This window comes from Bidens hawaiensis, unplaced genomic scaffold, assembly GCF_021521415.1.
Source record: "Bidens hawaiensis isolate Kalapana, Puna unplaced genomic scaffold, B.hawaiensis_p1.1 tig00008515_1, whole genome shotgun sequence".
NCBI classification, from domain to species: Eukaryota; Viridiplantae; Streptophyta; class Magnoliopsida; order Asterales; family Asteraceae; genus Bidens; species Bidens hawaiensis.
In genome coordinates, this window is record NW_027491608.1 from 36,657 (window position 1) to 60,582 (window position 23,926).

The 23,926-nt window shown below is 35.5% G+C and overlaps 3 protein-coding genes across 7 annotated transcripts; all 3 read left to right on the plus strand.

Moving 5' to 3' along the window:
* Positions 1–9,001: 9,001 nt before the first annotated feature.
* On the plus strand, positions 9,002–14,852 carry LOC143529249 (uncharacterized). Of its 4 annotated transcripts, XM_077025073.1 has the most exons (10): positions 9,002–9,446; positions 9,555–9,770; positions 9,842–10,024; positions 10,098–10,219; positions 10,428–10,470; positions 10,551–10,703; positions 10,788–11,386; positions 11,441–13,531; positions 13,635–13,718; positions 14,510–14,852. In XM_077025073.1, the coding sequence occupies exons 2-10, from the start codon at positions 9,712–9,714 to the stop codon at positions 14,572–14,574; spliced, it is 3,399 nt and encodes a 1,132-aa protein (XP_076881188.1). In that variant the 5' UTR covers positions 9,002–9,446; positions 9,555–9,711; the 3' UTR covers positions 14,575–14,852. The 4 variants fall into 4 exon arrangements, with proteins under 4 accessions (XP_076881188.1, XP_076881185.1, XP_076881186.1 ...); XM_077025070.1 differs by having other exon boundaries at positions 10,788–13,531; XM_077025071.1 differs by having other exon boundaries at positions 9,647–9,770; positions 10,788–13,531.
* Positions 14,853–16,136: 1,284 nt separating this feature from the next.
* LOC143529190 (25.3 kDa vesicle transport protein SEC22-1) lies at positions 16,137–18,776 on the plus strand. Of its 2 annotated transcripts, none has more exons than XM_077025028.1 (6): positions 16,137–16,338; positions 17,404–17,634; positions 17,743–17,903; positions 17,978–18,124; positions 18,207–18,283; positions 18,479–18,776. In XM_077025028.1, the coding sequence occupies exons 2-6, from the start codon at positions 17,447–17,449 to the stop codon at positions 18,560–18,562; spliced, it is 657 nt and encodes a 218-aa protein (XP_076881143.1). In that variant the 5' UTR covers positions 16,137–16,338; positions 17,404–17,446; the 3' UTR covers positions 18,563–18,776. The 2 variants fall into 2 exon arrangements, with proteins under 2 accessions (XP_076881143.1, XP_076881144.1); XM_077025029.1 differs by having other exon boundaries at positions 17,425–17,634.
* A 646-nt stretch (positions 18,777–19,422) lies between these two features.
* Positions 19,423–23,266, plus strand: LOC143529252 (peroxisomal (S)-2-hydroxyacid oxidase GLO4-like). Its single transcript, XM_077025075.1, has 12 exons — positions 19,423–19,473; positions 20,547–20,706; positions 20,787–20,911; positions 21,251–21,297; positions 21,379–21,456; positions 21,549–21,673; positions 22,169–22,226; positions 22,294–22,356; positions 22,455–22,524; positions 22,604–22,704; positions 22,776–22,880; positions 22,971–23,266. The coding sequence occupies exons 2-12, from the start codon at positions 20,564–20,566 to the stop codon at positions 23,148–23,150; spliced, it is 1,095 nt and encodes a 364-aa protein (XP_076881190.1). The 5' UTR covers positions 19,423–19,473; positions 20,547–20,563; the 3' UTR covers positions 23,151–23,266.
* The last annotated feature ends 660 nt before the right edge of the window (positions 23,267–23,926 follow it).

Here is a 23,926-nt window from a genome sequence, read left to right on the forward strand (position 1 = left end):
CAACAGCTGTTGAAAGGATGCGTGCCATTAATTTCGCGGCCACGCGCCCGAAAAATCGCGCCCACGCGCCTGAAAAAGCGTCTGGAATGACCATGTACTGTCACGTCACCATAACTTCCTGCACGTCCTGACACAGTCAGAAGAAACCGTCGGACGACGTTTCAACAGTTTCGACTGTTCTTATCCTTTCACCAACTCTTCGAATTTCAAAACTTCAAAAAGATTCAAAAGTAAGCGGGAAAATACCCCTTACCTTGGCAACCAAGAAACTATAAGACAGGTGCGAGTACAGTGTTAAGGCAAAACCCTTCACATACTTAGCACCTGCAGGGAATTGAAGCCAAGAATACCTAGGCAACCAAGTAACCATAAGACGGGTGTGAGTACAGTGTCAAGGCAAAACCCTTCACATACTTAGCACCCGCAGGGAATTGAAGCCAGGAATACCTTGGAAGTAAAGTAACTATAAGACGAGTGCGGGTACAGTGTCAAGGCAAAACCTTTCACATACCTAGCACTCCGCAGGAAATTGAAACCAAGAAGGATCTTCTGGGCAGTACTTGCGGAAACGGGAATAACATTCCCGCATAGCGGGAACGTCGAGAACTAGATTGTTTGAACCTCCAAGATGGAATTGGTTTAAACATAATTGATCACTATGTTCAAAACTACCAAAACCTCATGGAGAATCTACACAAGTGGAACTCAACGCTCCTGACTTGCGAGGAGGTTACACACCTACCCGCATCACACCCAAAAATCAAGCAGAAAAGTCGGGAATTTCTGCACGTGACATTAGGACTTCCGCGGGAAGAATCCCCATGGAAAACCTTAAAACTAAAAACCCTTTTCAAAACCCTTTGCTTAAGTCCAAAAGTTCACCTCACTTATTAAACATTCATGAGAAGAACATTGGACTGGGGGACTTGAAGAGGTAGGTCCCAGCAGAGCCCAGTTGGACCCGCAGGACTCACCTTGAAGAGAGACGTCTGCGCAGAAACCAACTGGATCCGCATGACCCACCATGCTCAGAGACGTGACGTCCTTACGCGCAGTACGCAAGCTGTTCCCGCAGGAAATGCCTCCCAATGGTGAAGTACTCCGCATGTTCCCGCAGCTGCGGATACAAGCTATCAGGGAAGGCCACCCGCGCAGCAAGGCTACACGCACAAGGCACTTAGCTCTCAAAATAATTCAGTAATGTCACCTGAAATGAGCAAAGCCGGGAACAATCCCACACAAAGGCGGGAGGGAGAATACTCCCGCCCAAATGAGCCAGTCCGTACGATACTGGACGATCTTTTGTACTGTACCTGACGAGGTATGGGCAAAAGATCTGACCAGAGATACGACAGCTCATTGACAACAGTATGGCGAGCAGCATGCTCTTGTACTGTATGTCACTATTAGCCGCTGCCTACTCACCAACTCCTGTCATACCACGTGCATAGCCTGCAGTTGGTGGAAAATGAATAGTACACAGCAGGCCTGGTCACTGTCAGCCGCTGCCTACCCACCAACTACCAGCATGGCACGTGCGTAGGCCACAGTTGGTAGAAGAGGAATACTATTCAGCCGGCTATACCTTCTTGGAAACCTACCTTCGGCTATAAATACCCCAAATGGTATGATCATCTTATCTTATCTTGTATCTTATATCTTATACCTGATATCTGCTCTAGCAATCTCTTAATATACACTTATATTCAAGAGAAATCTAGTCTGATTCTCACGCCGGAGGGTGGTCACAAGAAGGTACCCCCCCCCCTTCTCAGTGACGAGCTCACGGTGTCTGTTTTGCAGGTTATCAGAAGAACCATCTTTGCCAGATCTAACCCCTCGTGGGAAACATCTATTTAACCCCCAGATTATCAGTAATCTGCCCGGGGTCGATTAGTGTTTCTTCAGTACGCATGGTGTTGATACTAATGTAGTTATCGTATCTTACAAGTTACAAGTGAGTGTTCTTGCAAAATAAGTGGTAATCTTTGTAAAATAAAAATTTTGTTGGTAGAATGCATTTTTAAAGGTTAAGGATTTGCACCATCCATGATTATGATTAATATAGATAGATAGATAGATAGATAGATAGATAGCAAAGCTTGATGTTACAAAAGGTTTTTAAGGCTATTATTTTAGCTTTTTATATAATTACTTTCAATCATATGTCAATCTATCTATTTGGTTCAATGACTCTGATTAACTTTTCCAACTCTCTTGATCTAGTTTTTGCTAAGTTCAACTTTCTATGGTAACAACTTGATTTTTTTTATTATTTATTAGTTATCCCTCATTGTGTGTTGTGATAGGTTTTTTATTAGTTTTTTTTGGCAATGGTTATTCACACACCGTTTTGGATATTCACACACCCTCTTAACATACATATTATCTTTTTTTTTCCATGTACATTATTTATTAATTTGGTTTTATATATATATATATATAGGGTAAGGATCCTAAGAGAACCCTTTGAAAATTGAGAACTTTGAGAACCATTTTGGACCACTAAAAACACCTTTAACAAAATTATTTAAAAAATTCATAAAACAAAAAATAACAAAAATTTTAAAAAAGTAAAAAACCAAAATTCTTGTATTTCATTCCGGTTTCATTAAAAAAAATTAAAAAAATTAAAAAAAATAAAAAAAAAGTCGTATTATACACATATGTATAATTTTATTTAATCTTTAGTTACGTAATATACACATATGTACAGTATCATTTATCTTAAATTATACACATGTGTATAAAAAACATGTAAATGTACATATATGTATATATTATACATATGTGTATATAATTTAGCTAAACCGAGTTTTTTTATTTTTTTTAATTTTTTTATGAAACCGGGATGTTAAAATAAGAATTTTGGTTTTTTTACTTTTTTCATTTTTGTGTTTTTTTTTATTCTATGATTTTTTTTATTTTTAGGTTTTTTGTGGTTTAAAATGGTTCTCAAAGTTCTCAATTTCAAAAATGTTCTCTCATGATCCTGATCATATATATGGATCTAATTCTGCCATACGTTTCATTTTCCCCGTTTTCACAGAAAGAATTTGCTGTATACTTTCTGGGGGAAATATGTCATCGAATTGTAAAAACAATCGAAATATATATATATATATATATATATATATATATATATATATAGGATGAGTATCATTACAGAACTGCTAAATTGTTTAAGAACTTGAAGGAACCCTTGAAAACAAACTTTTTTTATAATTTTTTTTGTATGTTAATGTTATTTGAGTGTAGTATTATCATTTTTTATATCTATATTTATAATTAAAATTTTGAAAATTAGTTTTTTTTACATATCTATGTTTTGTTTTACATCTATGTATATTTATGGTATATAAATTTTACACATATGTAAACAAATTTTTTTTATATAAATTATGATAAAACTATTCTAAAATAATGTTAATGTATTAAAAAAATTAAAAAATGTTAGGTTGTGTAGAGTTCCTAATAGTTCTTAACTTTTTTAGAGTTCTTAAATGATACCAACCCTATATATATATATATATATGATAATGAGATAATCTGACAAATTTATTTTATAGGTTTGGTTCTCATGCCTGTAATAAACCTAATAGATACCAATGGAATTTGCGTCGACTCGCCACCGTAACGCCGGGTTTTTGTTTTAAATATGTTATCTTGACGGAACTATTTTGTTTGGGTTTAGTTCCGAACCATAACAAATATATCCGATATTGAAGAAATTCGTGTCGACTCGCCGCTGCACCGACCATGTTTTACTGACAGAATAAACGTTGTTTTAAATGTGTTATTTATTTATTATATTATTATTATTATCATTATTATTTTGATTTATTTACCATAAGAGTTGCTATTAGGCTAAGGGTAATAAGGCTTGGTTGAGCCCCAAGTGATCCAATCAAAACCCGACACGTAGGCGATGACATGGAATTGGATCAAGGCTCTCAACCAAGCCCCATAGGGTGTAGTGGGGCTTGATTGCCCACCCCCAAGTATTTAACCCACCCCATGCTCAAAAGCTTGAACAAGCCCCGTGGTCCGAACCACGGGGGCCGTCCGCGCCCCGGTTCACTTGGGTGGTGTAGTGGTGTGCGCTAGCCACCTAGGCTGCCACATGGATCACGCCCCCGTCCACCCCCACTACCCTCAGCCTTATTATGGGTGTTTACTAATTTGTGTTTAATGTATGTAGAAGTACGAACCTAACTGATAAAGGGTGGCCACCTAGTTATGATTACTATGGAAGTGAGCAATGTTGGGTTTATAGCATTGGACCATATGCTTGATTGGACCAGATCTTTATGGAAGAGCTTCACATGGTTTTAAGGTAAATGGAAACATTTGAATACACGAATATAAGTAGAAATAAAAATGGTTATCTAGTAGAGGTGACATATATCATGATTCATGACTATGAAGTTGGATTTGTTTTTGAGTGAAAGTTAAAAGTATATCATGACAAAATGTACAACTTGCTTTTGCTTTTACTTTCTTCTTTCTCTCTTTCTATTTCTATCAAACGTATTTTCTTATGGATCTGCAAGCACCTTTTCTCAACATAGTAATTCATGTTATGTTGTAAAACCTGATACTAGTTGCAACACTCCGGATTGTGATGCTTAATGATTACTTGATTTGTTGTTAACGGTTATACCAAGGCTTGATGTAACTTCATTTGTAAAGGTAATTTCACTTTTGTTTCTCTAATACTTTATAATTTAATTCCCTAACATGCAAAGGTGTCTACGCATGATTTTCCGGCAACCATACCAGGTTGGTGCACTACAGCCCTCCGACTATGTTTTGAGAGGGTTAATGTTTGATCGAAATCGAAGGCATCAGACATGTTTTGATGATGGCTGTTTGCGCTATAGTTTAAAACCATAAAAAAAGGGTTAAAGTTCTATCAAATGTGTTTTTATTGGGTATTCTATTGAAAAAAAAGAATATAAAATGTGGGATTTAGAATGCTTAAAACTTTTTGATGATTTACTTGAAAAAATGCAAAAAACAAGATACCCACCCCCGATGATGAGATAAACGTATCGAAAGATCATGAGGGGCATGATAGTGAGGGTCAACAACCGGATACTCTAACTGAGATTGCTAGCACTGAAACAAGTGGTTCAGAGAGGCGTGAGGGTGAAATCGCTGCCGAACAGATTGACACAAGTCAAACCTTTGACACCGTCAATCACTCGGAACCCCTATCTCAAAGGCATGACTACTTTGATAGAGATACCAGGATGGCAGAACCCACTAAAACCCCTAGGACTGAGTCTACTGAGTCTGAGGGTGTAGTTGGACCAAACCAACAAACCACAACAAGTCTAAGAAGATCTACTATAAAAACTACCGTGCCTAAAATTCTTGATGAATTTGTCATTGAAGGCAAGGTTAAATACGGGATAGAAAAAGTTGTTAACTATTCCAATCTGTCACTTGAATTTTTTTGTTTTGTGTCAAGTCTTAACAAAAGTGTTGAACCTAAGAATTATAAATTTGCTTGCAAAAATTCAAATTGGGTTAATGCCATAAATATTGAAATGGAAGCCCTTCTAAAAAATAATACTTGGGTTCTCACTGATCTTCTTAAAGACAAGAACCCATTGGGTGTAAACGGATTTATAAGATAAAATATAAATCAAACGGGGAAATAGAACGCTATAAAGCTAGACTTGTCGCCAAAGGTTACAGTCAAAAAGAAGGATTGGGCTTTTATGAAACGTTCTCCCCGGTTGTAAAAATGGCCACTATAAGGCGTGTCATTAGCATTGATGTCCAAAATATTTGGTCTTTGTGTCAACTAGTTGTTAATAATGTTTTCTTGTATGGGTCTCTCAATGAGGATGTTTACATGACACTGCCTAAAGGATATTACAATGAAAATGAAACCAAAGTTTGCAAACTAAAAAAAATCCTTGTACGGTCTAAAACAAGCCCCGAGACAATGGAGTGGCAGCATGTGAGGTAACATGGCTAATTAAACTTTTGGCTGATCTAAACATTAAAAGTCAATTACTTGTTTCTCTATTCTGTAATAATAAAGTTGCAGTTCTTATGTAGGCTAATCCGGTCTTCCACGACCGGACATAACACTTTGAGATAGACCTTCACACTGTTAGAGAAAAGGGTATGGCTGGAGTGCTTAAAGTGGAAAAGATTCATACAAACGATCAGCCATCAGACCAGTTTACGAAAGGTCTTGGTATCTCGCAACATAAACTACCTATGTGAAAAGTTGCAGCTTTTTGACCATTTCACACCATTCAATTGAGGGGGCATGTTGAAATAATCAATTTAAATGGTATGATTTATTTATGCTTTTTCATATAATGGTTTCGGGTGAGAAGGGGTTCGTAAGGAAATGGGCACGGGTTGAAACGGGCCGTTTCGGAAAAAGGTAATCAGTTACTTAACATTATCAAGATACAATAACAAATTGTTATAGTATCTATCTAATTTATGAAAAGTATAATATAAACATATATTTACCTTTTTTTCAAGATTTATGTAAATAAATTAATAAACACCAATATGATATTCTTAATCTTGAGATATTGGTGTTTATTTGAAGATTTAGTTGACAAATTCCAAACCTTTTTTTGTGTTTCCTAGTACTTTCTGATGCAAATAGAAGATTTCTGTACGATGTTGGAATTAGTGACAATGATGATGTTAATGACAACAATGTGAGTTCTTTGTTTATTTTCTTGTAAGATACTTATGTTCATCATAATGCCCTTTGAAAAACATCTAACATCAATAAATTTAAGATCTTATTGTATTGCCATAATCTGTGGTTTCTTCAAGTAGTTTGATTCAAGAAGTGAATTTAAAACTAATCGAAATGTTCACAACAATTCTTGATTGAATGGTTAATACAAGTTTATAGTTCATTCTATGGTAGTGTAATATTATTTTTAGTGTGCTAGTTAATTGTTTGAAACAAATACTTTTTTTGTTATTTGTATCATGGTGTTAATGCTAATGTAGTAATCATATCTTGCAAATGTGTGTTCTTTGCAAAATAAGTGTATCTTACTTCTAATTTGTAAAATACAAATATTGTTGGTAGATTGCATTCTAAAGATAAAGGTTACAAAGAAGCTTTTATTCTCTCTTTTTATAATCAGTTTCTTTCTATATGAAAAGTGATAAAGTATGGTACTAAGTTAATGGGCTCCATAATCCATAAATTTTGCTTTCCAATTTCTATAATAATATGTAGTCATCTACATAAGGTATCAATTCCTAAGGTTGATGGAGACTTGACAAGTGTTTCCTCTTGTATAGGAATCTTTAATCAACAAAAAAATATGTATGTGTGGTGTAAAATTGTTATGATGTTCAGTGTCATGATGAAGGAATGCATCACAATGGAGCCAAAAAGGAAAATGAGAAAATGTATGTTAAAAGACAAATGATTTAGACTTGTATCCAGAGAATATAGTCACATATGTTAGGTGACTTACAAGAACAGCTTTTGAAATCTAATCTAAACAAGATTGTATTGGTTTGTCATAAATAGAAAATGTTTTATTTTAGAAAAATAAATAAATAATGAAAGTAACGATTTTTAATAGTGTGATTATATCTTTAAACTTATGCAATCTCTAAAAGTCATGTTATACGTGACCTCCACTCGAGTAATAACTAGCAGAAAGACATGTGATTACGTGATGTGATTAATCACGTTTTAACTTTTAACTCGTGTATCATCCTCTGTCATTTATTGAACAAAACATTGTAACGAGTGTTAACAATTCGCATGATAACATTATTAGATGGCACCACTATGGAGGACTTGACTACAAATGATCTTCATAAGCTACCTATCCACAAGTAACCATTTAGAGGTCTCTTATGAATTAACTTTGTAGAGGTTGTTGGCTCCCCCAAGGGAAACCCACTTGCACCACCCATGATTATGATTACTATGGAAGTGACCAATGTTGGGTTTATAACATTGGACCATATGTTTGATTGGACCAGATCTTTGATGATGCTACATTGAAGAGCTTTACATGCTTTTAAGCTAAATGGAAATATTTTAATACATGAATATAAAATGGATATCTAGTAGATGTTACATTTATCATGACTATGTGGTTGGATTTGTTTCTGAGTGAAAGTCAAGTATATTATGGACGCGATAAATGCCACCTAGTTTGTTACATGTAGAGGTGAGAAAAAAAGTTCCAACAAAATGAAAATAACCGAACAAAAAAGTTTGAAGAAAATGAATAACTTATGGTTTCATACTTTCATTTTATATTTATATATAATCGACTATATCATTTGAGTTTTTGTTACACGCATAATACGCACACACGATATACAAAAGGCGAATTAATCAAATCGAAGCAAACTACTTGATAACCAAATCAAACCGAACTAATTACTGTACCTTTTTTAAAGACGGGAAACATGGAATTCCAGCATGTATTAAACCCGTTGAACTTTTTTTTACTTTGGAGATATGTAAAAACCTGAATCCATTATAAACTCTACACAACTCACTCAAGCCCAAGATTTAACAACCGAAAAACATACAATTAATAATAGCAAAAAAAAAAAATTACCATACCGTTCGTTTTACACTTTAATTACAGAAACTTCAAGACATAATTAAGACATAAAGTATATCTAAATGTTAAATCCCACACCTACTAAATATAAATATAAAAAACACACCCCACCCATAAAATGACTACATATGTTTATATTCATGTTGTACCCTTATCTAGATATCTACTTATCTCAACTAATAAAAACAAAAATATAACTTACCCCTAAAACAACTAAATACATATTTTTATATTTGATGTTGTACTTCTTTCTTTACCTAGTCAAAAGTTTTCAATCAAAACAACCCTCATTTTATCTTGTCTTGTTGTATTCAAATCTAAATAATCTATGCATCTAACTTCTCATCCATACATACACACACATACTATAATAAAAAACAAAAATATAACTTACTTCAAAAATAGCTACATATTTCTTTCTTACCTAGTCAAAAGTTTTCAATTAAAAAACAACCCTTGTTTTATCTTGAATTCAAATATATGCATCAAACTTCTCATCCATACACACATACATACATATATATATATACTCATACTGTACTTATATTTTTATTAGAAGATGGAGAACATGAAAGATAATGGGTGGGTTTGAGAGAGAAGTAAAGCAACAAACCCCATCTACATAACACACTACACACACAAGACAGCTAATTAATTTACCTTTGTAGGGTTTGTTTTCAACTTTCTTTTTTTTCTTTCTTTCTTTCATATAAAACACACACACTCTATAAACAACACCACAAACCCCTTTTCTTTCTACACTCAAGAACCGCAATGTTGCTTCATTTTTGAAATCCAATCCAAGATCCTTCTGGGTTTTCAAGATCTTACATTGCTCTCACTTGGGTAAGTCTTCAATTTCACTCACCTTCCCGATTTCGGATTTCCAGATTATTAGGGTTTTTGCTCGAATGATGGGTTGATTGTGATTTCGATTGTTTTGTGTGGAATCAGATCTGATGCGGCCTTGCATTATACTCTGATTGCGTTGTAGTTACATGGGATTTGGCTAAACAGTTCGAATTTTGTTGCTGATAAACAAACAGTTCGCATTGTTGGTTCAGGCTTTTCGTCAAACACCTGGTGTGCGAGGTGAAACATTGGGGGAAAGATGGAATTCGACACGCCGCTTGATTATGCAGCATTCCAGCTGTCACCGAAACATTCGAGGTGAATTCCGGTTTTGGTAATTGGGACTTCTGTTTGATTTTGTGTTGATCTTTTGGTTGCTTTTTGTGTAGATGTGAATTGTTTGTTTCGAGTAATGGGAACACGGAAAAGCTTGCGTCGGGTTTAGTGAAGCCGTTTGTGACCCATTTAAAGGTTGTGGAAGAACAAGTTGCATCGTCGGTTCAGTCTATAAAGCTTGAAGTGGATAAACGTAGAAATGCGGGCCTGTGGTTTACAAAGGGAACACTCGAGAGGTATTACTTATTACTAAATGGTTTATATGTTGTATTTTTATAAAAATTATTAATTTATTTCTATCATTACTAGGTTTGTGCGGTTTGTTAGTACACCTGAGATTGTAGAGCTAGTGATCACCTTAGATGCCGAGATGTCTCAGCTAGAAGCAGCCCGAAGATTATATTCTCAGGGATCATCCGAGAGCAACATGGGTATGTGATATGGACCGTGATTATTTTTACTTGATATGTGAAATAGGAAAACTGATTAGTGTAAAGACTTTGATACGCGTTATGTATCTGCCACCAAGTAAATAAAAACATATGCCATAGCTGCACATCGGCTTTTTAAAGTTCATATTAGGGATAATTTGGTGGTGCAAATATAGTGGGCTAATTTGGTAATTTTACTATTATCCAGGTGACGGTAGATCAAGCACAGCAGCCAGAGCTGATGCAACAAAGTAAACACTTTTCTATCTCTTTCTCTCACACACGCGTGCTGCATTTTAGCTAATTTGTTACATTTTACGGTGATTTATAGAAAGGAGCTTTTGAGGGCAATTGATGTGAGGCTGACAGCTGTAAAGCAGGACTTTGATACAGCGTGTGCTCGTGCTGCTTCTGCTGGTTTTAACCATGAGACTATAACCGACCTTCAGTTGTTTGCTGAGCGGTTTGGTGCTGCTCGTCTAAAGTAAGAGTTTTTACTTTTTCTTTAAATAATATTTTCATGTTTGGTTTGAAATTGTTAATATAAAATATACCTTATTATGTGCAGTGAAGCTTGCTGTAAATACCTATCACTTTATGAAAGATGGCCGGAATTGTTCAAGCACTCATCTAAATCCAACTTCGGCGATCCAGCCGCTATTCGGTGCTCATACAGCTCAGACATGTCAATCGATGACGAAGCACCATCTACCACCGTCCCCGCTGCCACCTCAGCTTCTCAGCCACCGCCAAACACATTTTCTTTACGACCCACGAGTAAAGATGAAACGGTTTCTGATAACCAAAAAGTAAAGAAAGATGATGCTGGTAGCGGTGCGGTCGAGGAACCATTGGCTCAGACCGCCCCGCAGCCATCTTCTAGGCGGCTCAGTGTGCAGGATCGGATTAATATGTTTGAAAACAAGCAGAAAGAGGTGGGTTCCGCCACCGGGAGTGGCGGCAAACCACCACCGGCTGTTGCTAAGCCTGATCTTCGTAGGCTTTCGTCTGATGTTTCACAATCGAATGCAGCCGTTTTGAGAAGATGGAGCGGTGCGAGTGATATGAGCATTGATTTGAGTGGTGAGAAGAAGGAAACCGACAGCCCGAAACCACCTTCGATTGAGTTCAACAAAAGTCATTCTTTTGATGTCAAGAAAAGTCAACCTGATTTGAAAGATCAGATGAGTACTACTACTAGTAGTAGTAGTAGTAGTCAACCTGATTTTGAGGTCAAGAAAAGTCAACCTAATATGGAGACGAGTTCTGTTAGACCCGAAGAATCTGTTGGGTCTAACCAACCGACTTCCACTTTGGAAAAGACACAGTCTTGGTCATCTTTAACCAAACCCGAGGATGATTCGTTAGAGGTGCAGTTAAAACCCAATACTCAGTTCAAGTCTTTTGTGAGTAATCAGGATGAATTCGGTGGCCCATTTGAGCCTGACTCCAAACCGACGAGTTTAAAGGCTCCTTCAAAGAGAGTCGGTTCCGGGTCAAAAATCCAGGACGCTGTAGCTGCTTCTCAGCATAGAGGGCTTGAGATCGGTTCTTTACGGGCCCAAACCAGGCCCAATTCTTCAGCAGAAACCAAGGAACCAATAGTGAAACAATCTGGTGAATCTGGGCCACAAAAAACGAAGGTTCAAAAGAATGTTTTGCGGGACGAAAGCAAATACGTTGACGAGTACAGTAAGACACCCCCACCTGGTAAATTTTTTCAGGTGGGGTCTGGGTCAACGCCGATGGAAACTAATGTTGACCAAGTCAGTAAGTCAAGGCCGTTAAAAGGAAATCAAGAACTGAACGACGAGCTTAAACTGAAAGCAAATGAATTAGAAAAGCTTTTTGCAGAGCATAAACTTAGAGCTCCAAAGCTTCCGGAAGAACCTGCTCCCGCTCCAGTTCCCGAACCAAAAACCGAACCAAAAACCGAACCTAAATCTAAACCTGACGATCAGAATCACCGGACTCCACTTCAGAGAAGCTTTTCCGATGCTTCAAGAGGAAAATCTTATAGCAGTTACATGAAGAAACGTGAAGAAAGATTAAAGGAACAATGGGGATCTAATAAAGCCGAAAAAGAAGCTAGGATGAAAGCTATGCAAGATAGCCTTGAACAAAGCAGTGCTCAAATGAAGATCAAACTATCATTGTCCGCAGGTACACAGGATCCCGTCTCCAATGCCCGCAGACGCGCCGAAAGATTAAGGTCATTCAATGCCCGGTCAGCTATGAAACGAGAGCAGCCGTTAGATTTCGGGCAGCTTGAAGACGATGAAGATGTATCCGAATTTTCAGACCTCAAGATTTCAAGTAATGGTGTTTCTCGTGGTAAAAAACCATTATCAATCAAGAATTCTTCTACATCTACACCACGGACCCCAGTTCCAAGAACGGGCTCCAAAGTAGCCTCGGGTTCCGCGAAACGGAGGGCGCAATTGGAAAATCCTCTCGCTCAGTCAGTCCCGAACTTTTCAGATTTGAGAAAAGAAGATGCTAAACCGTATTCTGTTGCCAGCAAGGCAGCCACACGGTCTCAGATGAGAAACCATACGCGTAGCAGAAGTAGTACCAATGATGAGGTTCCACCTGTCAAGGAAGAGAAACTGGGACGGCTGCCACCTGCCGTTTTAACACCGGGTGAAGGTGTTCATAAAAAGCCGTTTCATAAGAGGAATAACAGCGTTGGCGGGAAAATGAAGGTGCCATTAGTGGTAAAGGAGTATGAAGAAGACGACGTGGAAAACGAGTTTGATGATGTCATGGAAACCGAAGCTTCTCAAGATGTGGTAAACGAGAGCTTGTCAAACTCGGAATCTGGTAACGGGCAAACGGACCCCACGGACCCGAACTTGGCAACCGAAATACTGGCGGTGCATGATTTGCCCGGTGAAAGCCCGATGTCATGGAACTCGCAAATCCATTATCCGTTTTCTTATAACAACGAGGCTTCTGATAACGATGCTTCTGTTGAATCTTGGAATCTAAGTTCAACAGAATCTGATGTGGCGCGTATGAGGAAGAAATGGGGAAGTGCGCAAAAGAACATTCTTGTTGCTAATTCGTCTTCTGGTTTTCAATCCCGCAAGGATATGACAAAAGGGTTTAAGCGGTTGTTAAAATTCGGGAGGAAAGGGCGCGGGTCTGATAATTTGGCTGATTGGATTTCTGCTACAACTTCCGAAGGAGATGATGATACGGAAGACGGTAGAGATGTTTCTAATCGGTCATCTGATGAGCTTAGAAAATCAAGAATGGGGTATGGCCATGAAGGTAGCTTTAATGAGACTGATTTTTACACCGATCAAAGTGAGTATACGCTTTTCCGATAAATAACTGATTTTTTTTAAATAGTGTTTTAGTTTTTTCCATGAGTTATATGTTCTGATAATGTTGTTACTCTTTATCGTAGTGCATACATTGCAGACCTCAATCCCTAAACCACCAGCAAATTTCCGACTGAGGGACGATCACCTTTCTGGAAGCTCTATGAAAGGTATAATATGAACTTAAAGCTCTAGCTTGGCTCGTTAATAGTTTTTCAAGTTCGAGCTTGGCTCCTGCTGCTTAACCTGCTCACTATTTGTTAAAAGCATTTAATTATTCTACCGATACACATATATTATAATTTTCTGATATTTATAGTTATAATTGTGTGTGCATTATTTAATCATATATATTATTTAATCATTTTTATAATACTTTTATCTTTAATAATATTTATTGTGAATTTTTTATGTTTATGTAAATAATAAGCTCATTGGCCTAGTAAAGCTCAGTATGTGAACCTCAGATTGAGCTTTTTTATTAAATAAGCTCCAGTTTAAGTTCAGACTCAAACTCGAGCTCGTTTAAGCTCTTGGACTTGAACTCAAGATTGTTTAAGCTTGGCTCTTTTTGAGCTTTTAACGAGCCGATCTCGAGTAACTAACGAGCGACTTACACATCTAAGTCCTAACTTAAAGAATAAATCACTGGCTCTTTTAGGCTCGCGGGCCTATTCAAGTTAGGTATGCGAAGTTTAGGCTTGAGCCATTCATTGAATGAGCTTTAGTTTAGGCTCGGGCTTGAGCTCGAACTCATTTAAGCTCAGCTCATTTCGAGCCTTTAGCGAGCCAATCTTGAGTAAGTCATAAAATTAAAAAAAAATATTATTTTTGACTTATATTCAAGTAATTGTGTTTTTCTTTTTTCGGATAACTGCGAGTATTCGTCACTGAAAACTCACGGGAGTAAATAATGTCATATTGTTGATAGTTAACTTACAGTTTGGTTTGAACTCAACAGCGCCTCGGTCATTCTTCTCGTTGTCATCATTCAGGAGCAAGGGAAGCGACTCGAAGCTGAGATGAGAACGGTCGGTAGGTATATATTTAAAATAGAGAAAAATGGGTTGGCAAACATTTGATATGTTTAAGATCTACAGTGTGGTAGAGCTTGCTCATGTTTGTGGTAGTCAGCTTTGCAAGTATTTTTGGTTGTATATTGTATTCCTTCAACTAAATAGCCAATTGGCTAAACTTTATTGTTGAATTCTCTTCTAGTCTTTATGAAGCAAGTGTTTCTATTCTTTTCTTTTTGCACTATGTACACAAAAACTCGAACTCGGAAATTTGAATGGTTATTTCAGTTCTGGTTACTTGTAAACTTGCTTCTAAGGGTTCATGGATATGCTTGAATATGTTTAGAAATTTGCCAGGATTGTCAAGATATGAAACTATAGTTCCAAGTTAATCTTGGAAAGCATGACTCGTGCAGCTGTGGATCTATGAAAATTTTATATTGATGTCATTATGTTTCAATCAATGTTTGAAAATACTTTTAACTGGTTTGGGTCGGGTCAGTACAAATAATAATGTACGTTCTAGATTCAAGATATGTGTAGACAGTAATTTCTAATAACCGTGTGGTTTCGTTTCCTTTTGCTCAAGTATCGAGCTAACTTGGAGTTGTTAGAATTAGAATGGAATGATTTGGTATAGTTTCAATTTGTAATTTCATTAGTATCTTGTAATGAATGCATGGTTTGTTTCTGGTTTCTAGCAACTTGCCAGTTCGTTAATGAAGTTTCCGTTATCAAAAAAAATTAAAATAAAATAAAAACATAGATGGTAATCAAATAAATAATGTTTAGGCTTAACTTAAGTTAAGCGTCAAACAATGCTATAATTATTTATTTTTAATTTAGACTTGTTAAAGTTGAAGGATTTTAATCATTTTATGATTTTTTGATAATTAAATATACTTATTGTCATATGTTTACTAACATTAACTTATTCACTATCATTATTTTCTAATTCTAAAATATCACGAGCTTCAGTTTATATATTTTGTCATAACTGTTATTAATAGATAAGATATTCTTAAACCAGATTATATAGAAATTATAAAATATCCCTATAATTTTTGTTAACTAATTAATGAAAAGTATGTTGATAAAACTTACGTGCTGATAACAAATGGTATGAATCCTTTAATAAAAACAAGATACAAGTTACGTACTGATAACAAGCATGAGTAACAAATAGATCAATGATACTGACAACCTTCTTATAAATGTTATCGTCTGAAAATATACGATACCAGTTACCACTCGATTATCATATAAAAAATTACATAAATTTTTTATTACAGTTACATATGCAACGTGACACTGATATGATCCACCAATGTCGTAAACCGGTGTAAACGAAAACAACATGCCAAATTTCAAACTTTATGTTATATACATCACATGCAAATCTTATAATTAAAATATTTTGATTGATAAAACAAATATTTGGTTGTTGAAACTTCAAAAGTGAGTAAATTGTAAATTTTAAATTTAATAACCATAGGGACCAATAGACAATAGAGTTATATTAAAAGGAGCAAGTATTCAAATATATAATATAAAAAAATATTAATAATTATCTGTCATTTTACGTTTCTTCTTGAAGGACAAGAAAAGAAATCATTCCCAAATTCTCCAATTCATTCGTTCTTCCAAAACCCTAAAATTCAATTCATTTCGATTTGATTTCATTAATTCGATCCGTTATCTGTGCATTTTGTGCATTGTCGTTAGCCTCAATCATCGATTAATGCAGATCAATTAACCTAAATTACAATTTCAGGTGATTATCTTCTGTTTTTGTTATGCATGTGGTTTGTTATGCTTGATTTTGATAGGTTTAGATCGAATTGGAGTTACGTTTGATGCTAGTTTAGGTCTGGCTTTGTAATCACAGTTAATTTGTGGTTTAATTTTAAATGTTGTGTGGATTGGAAGATTAATTATGCTTGATGTTTGTTAGTTGAGAATTGAGATCACGTGCATTGATTGATTATATGTTGATTTTGAAGTTAATAATAGATCTGATTTTACATTTATGAATTGGTGAAGATGCAGGTTGTAGTATGTAGTGTTAGGATTGAATACAAAGCTTTTTGTAGTGTAATTACTCTAGTTCAAAGTTGTAGAGTAATCAAAAGTACTATAGTTGTTTGTATGTTTCCTAGATTAATTTCTAGGGGTGCAAACGAGCCAAGCTGCTCGCTAGCTACTTTAGATCGGATCAATAAAAAATTAGGACGAGCCGAGTTGCTCGTGGGCTACTCGAGATCGGATTGATAAACCCTTGAAACCAGCCGAGCTTGAGCCTCAAATTAAAGCTCGTTTAGTTATTGAGCCCAAGCTCGAGCCTTGTACGAGAAGCTCTTTTAGGCTCGTCGAGTGTTAACGAGCCTTGTGTATTTTTAAGTTTTCACCTCTTTTGGACTTCTAGATATTAATTAATTACACTGCTGATCTCTAGCCGTACTTTGGCTCGTTTAAGGTACTACGAGCTCAAGCAGGGCTTAGGTGCGTTTAAGGTTTTTCTTGAAATATATAAAAATAATTTAAAAGCGTACATTAATTAATTTATGATAAACGAACTCGAGCTTGTAAAAACTACTCAAGCCGAGCTCGAGCTTTAGAAAAACAGCTCGCATGACCCAATCTTGAGCTCTTGCAAGTCAAAATGAGCTGAACTAGAGCTCTTGTAAGCCAAAATGTACTGGAGCTCACCCTGTAGTCAGTAATCTGTGTGTAAATTTCTGAAAAACAAACCTTAGTGAATCACTTTGTAGCTTTCGAAACAAATTCATTTTGTTCTAAATTTTATTCTAGTTTTGGTAATAATACTCTTAATTTGCAGGATTTTTTGAATTTCATACAGTTTAAAGCTTCTGAAAGTAAACATGGTGAAGCTGACAATGATTGCTCGTGTTACCGATGGCCTTCCACTAGCTGAAGGATTAGATGATGGTCGTGATATGCAGGATGCAGAGTTTTATAAACAGCAAGTTAAGGCCTTGTTTAAGAACCTTTCAAGAGGACAAAATGAAGCTTCTCGGATGTCTGTGGAAACCGGCCCTTACATTTTCCAGTATTATCTATTCCATCTACCTTTGTTTGTTTTTTTTACGAAAATGCTATTGTATGTTATGTAATTCTTGTTGGTGGTAATTAAACTTTATATGTGGAAAATTTTCAGCTATATAATTGAAGGGCGGGTGTGTTATTTAACAATGTGTGATCGTGCTTACCCAAAGAAGCTTGCTTTCCAATACCTTGAAGATCTTAAGAATGAATTTGAGCGTGTTTATGGGAATCAAATTGAAACTGCTGCAAGACCTTATGCTTTTATAAAATTTGGTAAATGTTAGCTTTAATGATATTTGTTTACGATAATTAACATTTTTGTTGATTAACACATTCTTTGTGAATAGATACGTTTATACAGCGGACTAAGAAGTTGTACCAAGACACAAGAACTCAAAGGAATATTGCGAAGTTGAATGATGAGCTTTATGAAGTGCACCAGATAATGACCCGTAACGTGCAGGAAGTTCTTGGTGTTGGTGAAAAGTTGGACCGTAAGTTAATTATTTCTTTTAATTGCTACTGTTATATGAAGCTTTTGAAAATATTAATTTATATGATAATGATTTTTTACAGAGGTCAGTCAAATGTCAAGCCGATTAACCTCTGAATCTCGCGTCTATGCTGACAAAGCAAGAGATCTAAATCGACAGGTTAGAATTGATTAGTTTGTTGGTGGTTTTTGCTGCATCTTGGGGGTGTTTGGGATTGCACGTTACGTCTGTTTTAAGAGTGTTTGGGAATTGAGATTGCTTATCCAAGACTCTGAGTGAAATATGCAGATTGCAGCTGTTTATTTCAAAACAGAATAAGCAATTTTTGTTAATTTGTTTATTTTTAACTTGTAGGCATTGGTAAGGAAGTGGGCTCCTGTTGCAATTGTTCTTGGAGTTGTGATTCTGTTATTCTGGGCCAGAAATAAGATATGGTGATCAGTGGTTGTATTCAGCTGTTTTTTGGGCGGATTAAGATATTACAAGTTATTTGAGCCTTCAAGTAGAAAGGTTATAAATTATGACTGTATTTTCATCATATATAGTGGCTAGCTATATGGAGGTGGTTAATTAAAAGAACCTTATGCTTAGAAAGTATTTACTTGATCCTGTGTCGGATTAATGGATTTATTATACATGGATTTGGTTTGGTGTTGTGTAATGGTGCTTTGTTGTGTTAATGTCCTAATACTAACCAAGGAGATTTTGATAATTTTGATAATATAAAATGTTAATATAATATGAACCACTGGATTAAAACTCAATTTTGGAGCATTTGTTGTGTTTGTTCATTTGACATATAAAATGAAGATATTTAGTTAATAGGATTTTACTCCGTTCATCATTTTACTACGTTTGTTCGTGTTACACTACACCGACGATTAACTACAGTATTCGTTCTTGGATGATATATCGTTTCCTCACACCTCTTGATTCCACCATTTAAAATCTTCAAGAATGGCGAACTCTCTTTTGTTGATGGTCAAACGCTCAAACATCCCTCCTTGTGTTATTGTCAAGAATGTTTGTCCTTAATATGGTCAATATCAACAACTTAAGATCATCCTCTGTAGAGAAGACATTTATGATTTACCATAACAAGTAAAATTAAGGTTCCAAAAATTGACAAGCAGTTAAATTTAAAGGATTAAAGTCTTAACACATGAATAAACCAAAAATCTGCAATAATCCACATGAGGATTGGGTGGGGTCCATGTTATCTGTGATGACTCATGTGTCTGATTATTGTATATGGGGCCCACTAAAAAATTTAACAAAAATAAGTTCTCACCTGACACTTACATTTATATCACATAACCTCCTCCACTGCAGATTAATAGCAGTTTAAGGTATGATTTCTATGCATATTAATATTAATATTCTTGATTCAGTTGATGTTTGATTATGTTAGAATATATATACATCATGTTAATTTGTACTGTTCATTGTCTAGATTTTTAGGGTTTTAGACATGCAACATCACTACATATATGTCCACACCTTCCTTTTAAGATGTTTAAATTATTAAATTGCAATTAACAGTTGTGAAAGTTTATTACTTTGGGCAATTTAGAAACTTCAGTAAAATGATCTAGGGGTGTTAAACGGGTCGTCTTCGCTGTTTGACGGGTTCAACCCGACACGAACCTGAACACGACCAAAATCCAAATTCGTGTAAGACACTTGAACACGAACATGACCCATTTGACTTGAATTTTTTATTTTTTTTATTGTTTTCGCATATTAATACTTTAAATTTACACTTTTATAACAAAAAATACAAAATTTATATAAAGTGCAACTTCACTTTCGGGTGGGCAAAAGTGAAGTTGCACTAATTTTGACGCTATTTTACTAATCTTGTGAAAATAACGTTAAAAGTGACGGAAGGTTAATCAAGCATCACGTGGTGGCGTTGATAGCCGAAAGACAAGGGTACGTGCACTAATCGGCCGGTGTCCCGATGGTTGATGTTTTGTGTCTTATGTCCAAGGCTTGATGCAAAACTACTATCGAGCCGGGGGTCTCACCGGAAGCAGCCTCTCTATCCCTATGGGGTAGAGGTAAGGCTGTCTACATCTTACCCTCCTCAGACCCTATCATAGCGTTGCTATTGGTGGGATATACTGAGTCCAATGATGATGATGATGATGATGACAAAATTTATATAAAACAATTACATTTTAATTATAATACAAATACAATGTGTCAATTTCCTTTTAAGTTTTAATTTTTTCATAAGATTCCCAACCGATTTAATTTATTAAATAAAACACATTTTAATAAAATAAAAAATAAATGGGTTAAACGGCCCACTATGGCTACTTTCGTGTAAAAAAGGTGATTTTTAAATCCATGTTAATACGATTAATATACACATATACATATATAAGCTCAAACTAATCATAGTTCTTGATACCAGAAACAAAAGTGTTTAGAATGGGTGATGAACCAGTGAATGTGAAGGAAAATCAAGAACTGGCAAAACAGGCTCTTCCAAAAATGTATTATGACTTCTTTGCTGGTGGAGCTGAGGATGAACACACACTCAGACAAAATGTCGAAGCATTTAAACGAATTACGTAAGATATTATTAGCTTTATAACATAGTTATCATATACATTATTATTATCTTTTTAACAACATTTTATTTGATCAACAGTCTTAGGCCTAGAATTCTTGTGGATGTGAGCAAAATAGATATGTCAACAACAATATTGGGTTACAAAACTTCTGCACCAATTATGATTGCTCCAACTTCTATGCATAAGTTGGCACATCCGGGAGGTACGAAAATTCATAATTCACAGATTTCTTAAAACGATCGGGTATTTTATGTTACAAAAAGTTAGAAACTTATATTATGTGATAGTTTAAACAAACTGACTGTATATTTTATGAAAGAATTTGAAAGGGAAAAAATGAACACCAGGTTCTATAGTTTAAACATATATAACTGTTTTATATAAATTTGTTTATGTTACGTTATAAATTTGTAACTTTAAACTAAAATGTGCAAAAGAACACTAAAAAAATGGTTAAATGGGTCATGTTCGTGTTAACACTCAATTTCATGTTTAGCAAATATTTTCCTGCGTGTTTGTGATTATTGATTGTATATTTCAGGAGAGATCTTGACCGCCAAAGCAGCAGCTGCATGTGATGTCATAATGGTAATTATATTGCTACAACTGCAGCTTATAACTAAAGTACCTTTGTTATTTTATTATATTATTTATATTTTTCTGCTGCAGGGATTATCTTTCTCAGCTACATGCACAATTGAGGAAGTTGCTTCCAGTTGCAATGCTGTTCGATTCTTTCAGTTATATGTATGAAATCTCAAATCATGACTCCATTGTCGCATTCAATCAAGTTCTTAATCTTTGTGTGAAATGTTATGTTATTTTGGATTTGTTTTTAGGTGCACAAGAGACGCGACATATCTGCTTTGATGGTAAAAAGAGCTGAAACAAATGGTTTCAAAGCTATTCTTCTTACTGTTGATTCTCCTAAACTCGGTCGAAGGGAGGCTGATATAAAAAACAAGTAAAAGCATCGCATAACATTGTGTTTATTTTCGGGTTAATACTTTATACCATAAAACTCCAATATACTTTCTATTTCCCAAAGAAAGTACCTTTCCTAATTTTGGTATATGAAAGCCCCTCGACTTGTAAAAGAAACACATGATAAAATTCACAAAGCTAATCTTTATATTTTAAAGTCCGGGAACTTGTCTAAAATGTACATAAATAAAAACAAATGTAAAGTAATGCTTGTTAACTCTTAAAAGTCACATTATCAATATTTTTACAAGTTTAAGAGTTAACAAGACATCAGTTTAAATAAAAGTCAAAAGTACGTGTATTTTTTCCGATTCCATGGATTACGATACACAAAAAAATTGTTTATGACCTTGTCGTCGATTTTTACAAGCTAAGGAAATACACTGTTTTTTCTTTTATGATATTAACCCTTTGTTTTTTGTTAACTTTTATTCTTTTTCTAGATAACTAATTAATCTTGCAAAATTTTATGTAGAATGATTGCACCCCAGTTGAAGAATTTTGAAGGTCTTATGTCAACTGAAGTTCATGATGTAAGTGAAATCCTTATCTTTTGTATGTATTTATTTTAATGGTCAATACATTATATGTGATTTGCAGAGTAAGGGCTCAAATCTTGAAGCTTTTGCATCTAGTAGCCTTGATCCTTCTCTTTCTTGGAAGGTACAAAAATTTACTTTTGACATCAAGTCTTTAAATAACAGTTTATTTTTATTTTTTTACGGTGTGCTAGAAGTAGTTACAGATGATTTATTTTGCAGGACATTGCTTGGCTAAAGTCCATTACAAAATTACCTATTATGATAAAAGGTGTACTCACTCGCGAAGATGGTACGACCCGATTCACCTTATTTCTCAGCCGACACATCCATCTTGTTACCTCTATTCTTGGCTTGTGTTTTGTTGGCAGCCATCAAAGCTATGGAAGTAGGAGTTGAAGGAATTATAGTATCTAATCATGGCGCACGCCAACTAGACTATGCTCCAGACACCATAGATACTCTTGAAGAAGTAATTAGTAATTATCCATATTTAATCATCACTTAGCAAATTCAGTATTAATAAATTTATTGGGCTTGCAGGTAGTACTTGCAGTTCAAGGAAGAATGCCGGTTCTCTTTGACGGAGGAGTACGACGTGGAACAGATGTGTTCAAAGCTTTAGCTCTTGGTGCACAAGCTGTTATGGTACTTAAGAATTTAAATCCACTAGCATATAAGATAAAAGAATCTTATAGTTTCATTGATTTTATAAAACAATACTCGATAATATTGCAGATTGGGCGACCGGTTGTGTATGGGCTGGCTGCGAAGGGCGAGTATGGAGTTAAAAGAGTGATTGAAATGTTGAAGGATGAACTTGAGCTCACAATGGCTCTTTCTGGCTGCCCGACTCTCAACGATATTACCAGAAATCATGTCAGAACGCAGAGCGATATTCGCCATTGTAGACTGTAGTTTTAGATAATGAGATTAGCTGGAAGAATAAATTGTTACACATTCAATGCTAAATATTGGATATCATAGAACATTGATATGTAAACATTAGAGGTTATACCTTAAAATGTCCCAGTTTCAAGCATATATATATATATATATATATAGTTTTTAACCACCTCTAATTTCAGCATATATATAGTTGCTTGATATATAGAGGTGGTTAACTATTATGGTACTAAAACCCGGTTCTACGACCCTAAATCTATTATGTTTGGCTTATTTTATTATATGGACTAATACAATGTTATTGGGCTGAGGGGGTTTTGTGGAGGTAACCCTAACTGGGCTAGGCCCATTAGGGTACCATGATGGTGGCCATGAGACTCTATATAAGGAGGTTTCCACCTCGTTATTGAAGGTCATGCTCAATAAGAGCCACCACCACTTTTTTGTGTCTGTGAACAAGAAATCCTCAGGATATCTTAGCAGTCACCTCCACACCCCCAAAAAGCCATCGCAGGTCCGCCAGCAGCTGATGAAGAAGATCAAGACGTGGTTCGTTCATCTCGAAAATCCGTGGAAACATCGTCATGGATCAGGTCAGATTCATTTCATGCTTCGACATTGGCGCCATCCGTGGGACGGCAACGAACTACCCTTCGATCTTCATCTCGGCTGTCAGATCTCTCCCAGAAAAAACCCAGATCTGGAAGTTCTACAGAAAAAGGCTTCAAGGCTTGTTCTATTAAAGCCCAAAAAGATCCATAGATCTAAAAGAGGCTTCCATATCTGTG

What these genes read in the sequence shown, in the direction of transcription:
- LOC143529190 (XM_077025028.1), top strand. Translation starts at nt 17,447, where the DNA reads ATGGTGAAGCTGACAATGATTGCTCGTGTTACCGATGGCCTTCCACTA. An exon ending in TTATGCTTTTATAAAATTTG is followed by an intron (nt 17,904 to 17,977) that starts GTAAATGTTAGC and finishes CTTTGTGAATAG; the next exon opens with ATACGTTTATACAGCGGACT. An exon ending in CAAGAGATCTAAATCGACAG is followed by an intron (nt 18,284 to 18,478) that starts GTTAGAATTGAT and finishes TTTAACTTGTAG; the next exon opens with GCATTGGTAAGGAAGTGGGC.
- LOC143529252 (XM_077025075.1), top strand. Translation starts at nt 20,564, where the DNA reads ATGGGTGATGAACCAGTGAATGTGAAGGAAAATCAAGAACTGGCAAAA. An exon ending in GAGGCTGATATAAAAAACAA is followed by an intron (nt 21,674 to 22,168) that starts GTAAAAGCATCG and finishes AATTTTATGTAG; the next exon opens with AATGATTGCACCCCAGTTGA. An exon ending in TGTCAACTGAAGTTCATGAT is followed by an intron (nt 22,227 to 22,293) that starts GTAAGTGAAATC and finishes TGTGATTTGCAG; the next exon opens with AGTAAGGGCTCAAATCTTGA.
- LOC143529249 (XM_077025070.1), top strand. Translation starts at nt 9,712, where the DNA reads ATGGAATTCGACACGCCGCTTGATTATGCAGCATTCCAGCTGTCACCG. An exon ending in GCCAGAGCTGATGCAACAAA is followed by an intron (nt 10,471 to 10,550) that starts GTAAACACTTTT and finishes GGTGATTTATAG; the next exon opens with AAAGGAGCTTTTGAGGGCAA. An exon ending in TTTGGTGCTGCTCGTCTAAA is followed by an intron (nt 10,704 to 10,787) that starts GTAAGAGTTTTT and finishes TATTATGTGCAG; the next exon opens with TGAAGCTTGCTGTAAATACC.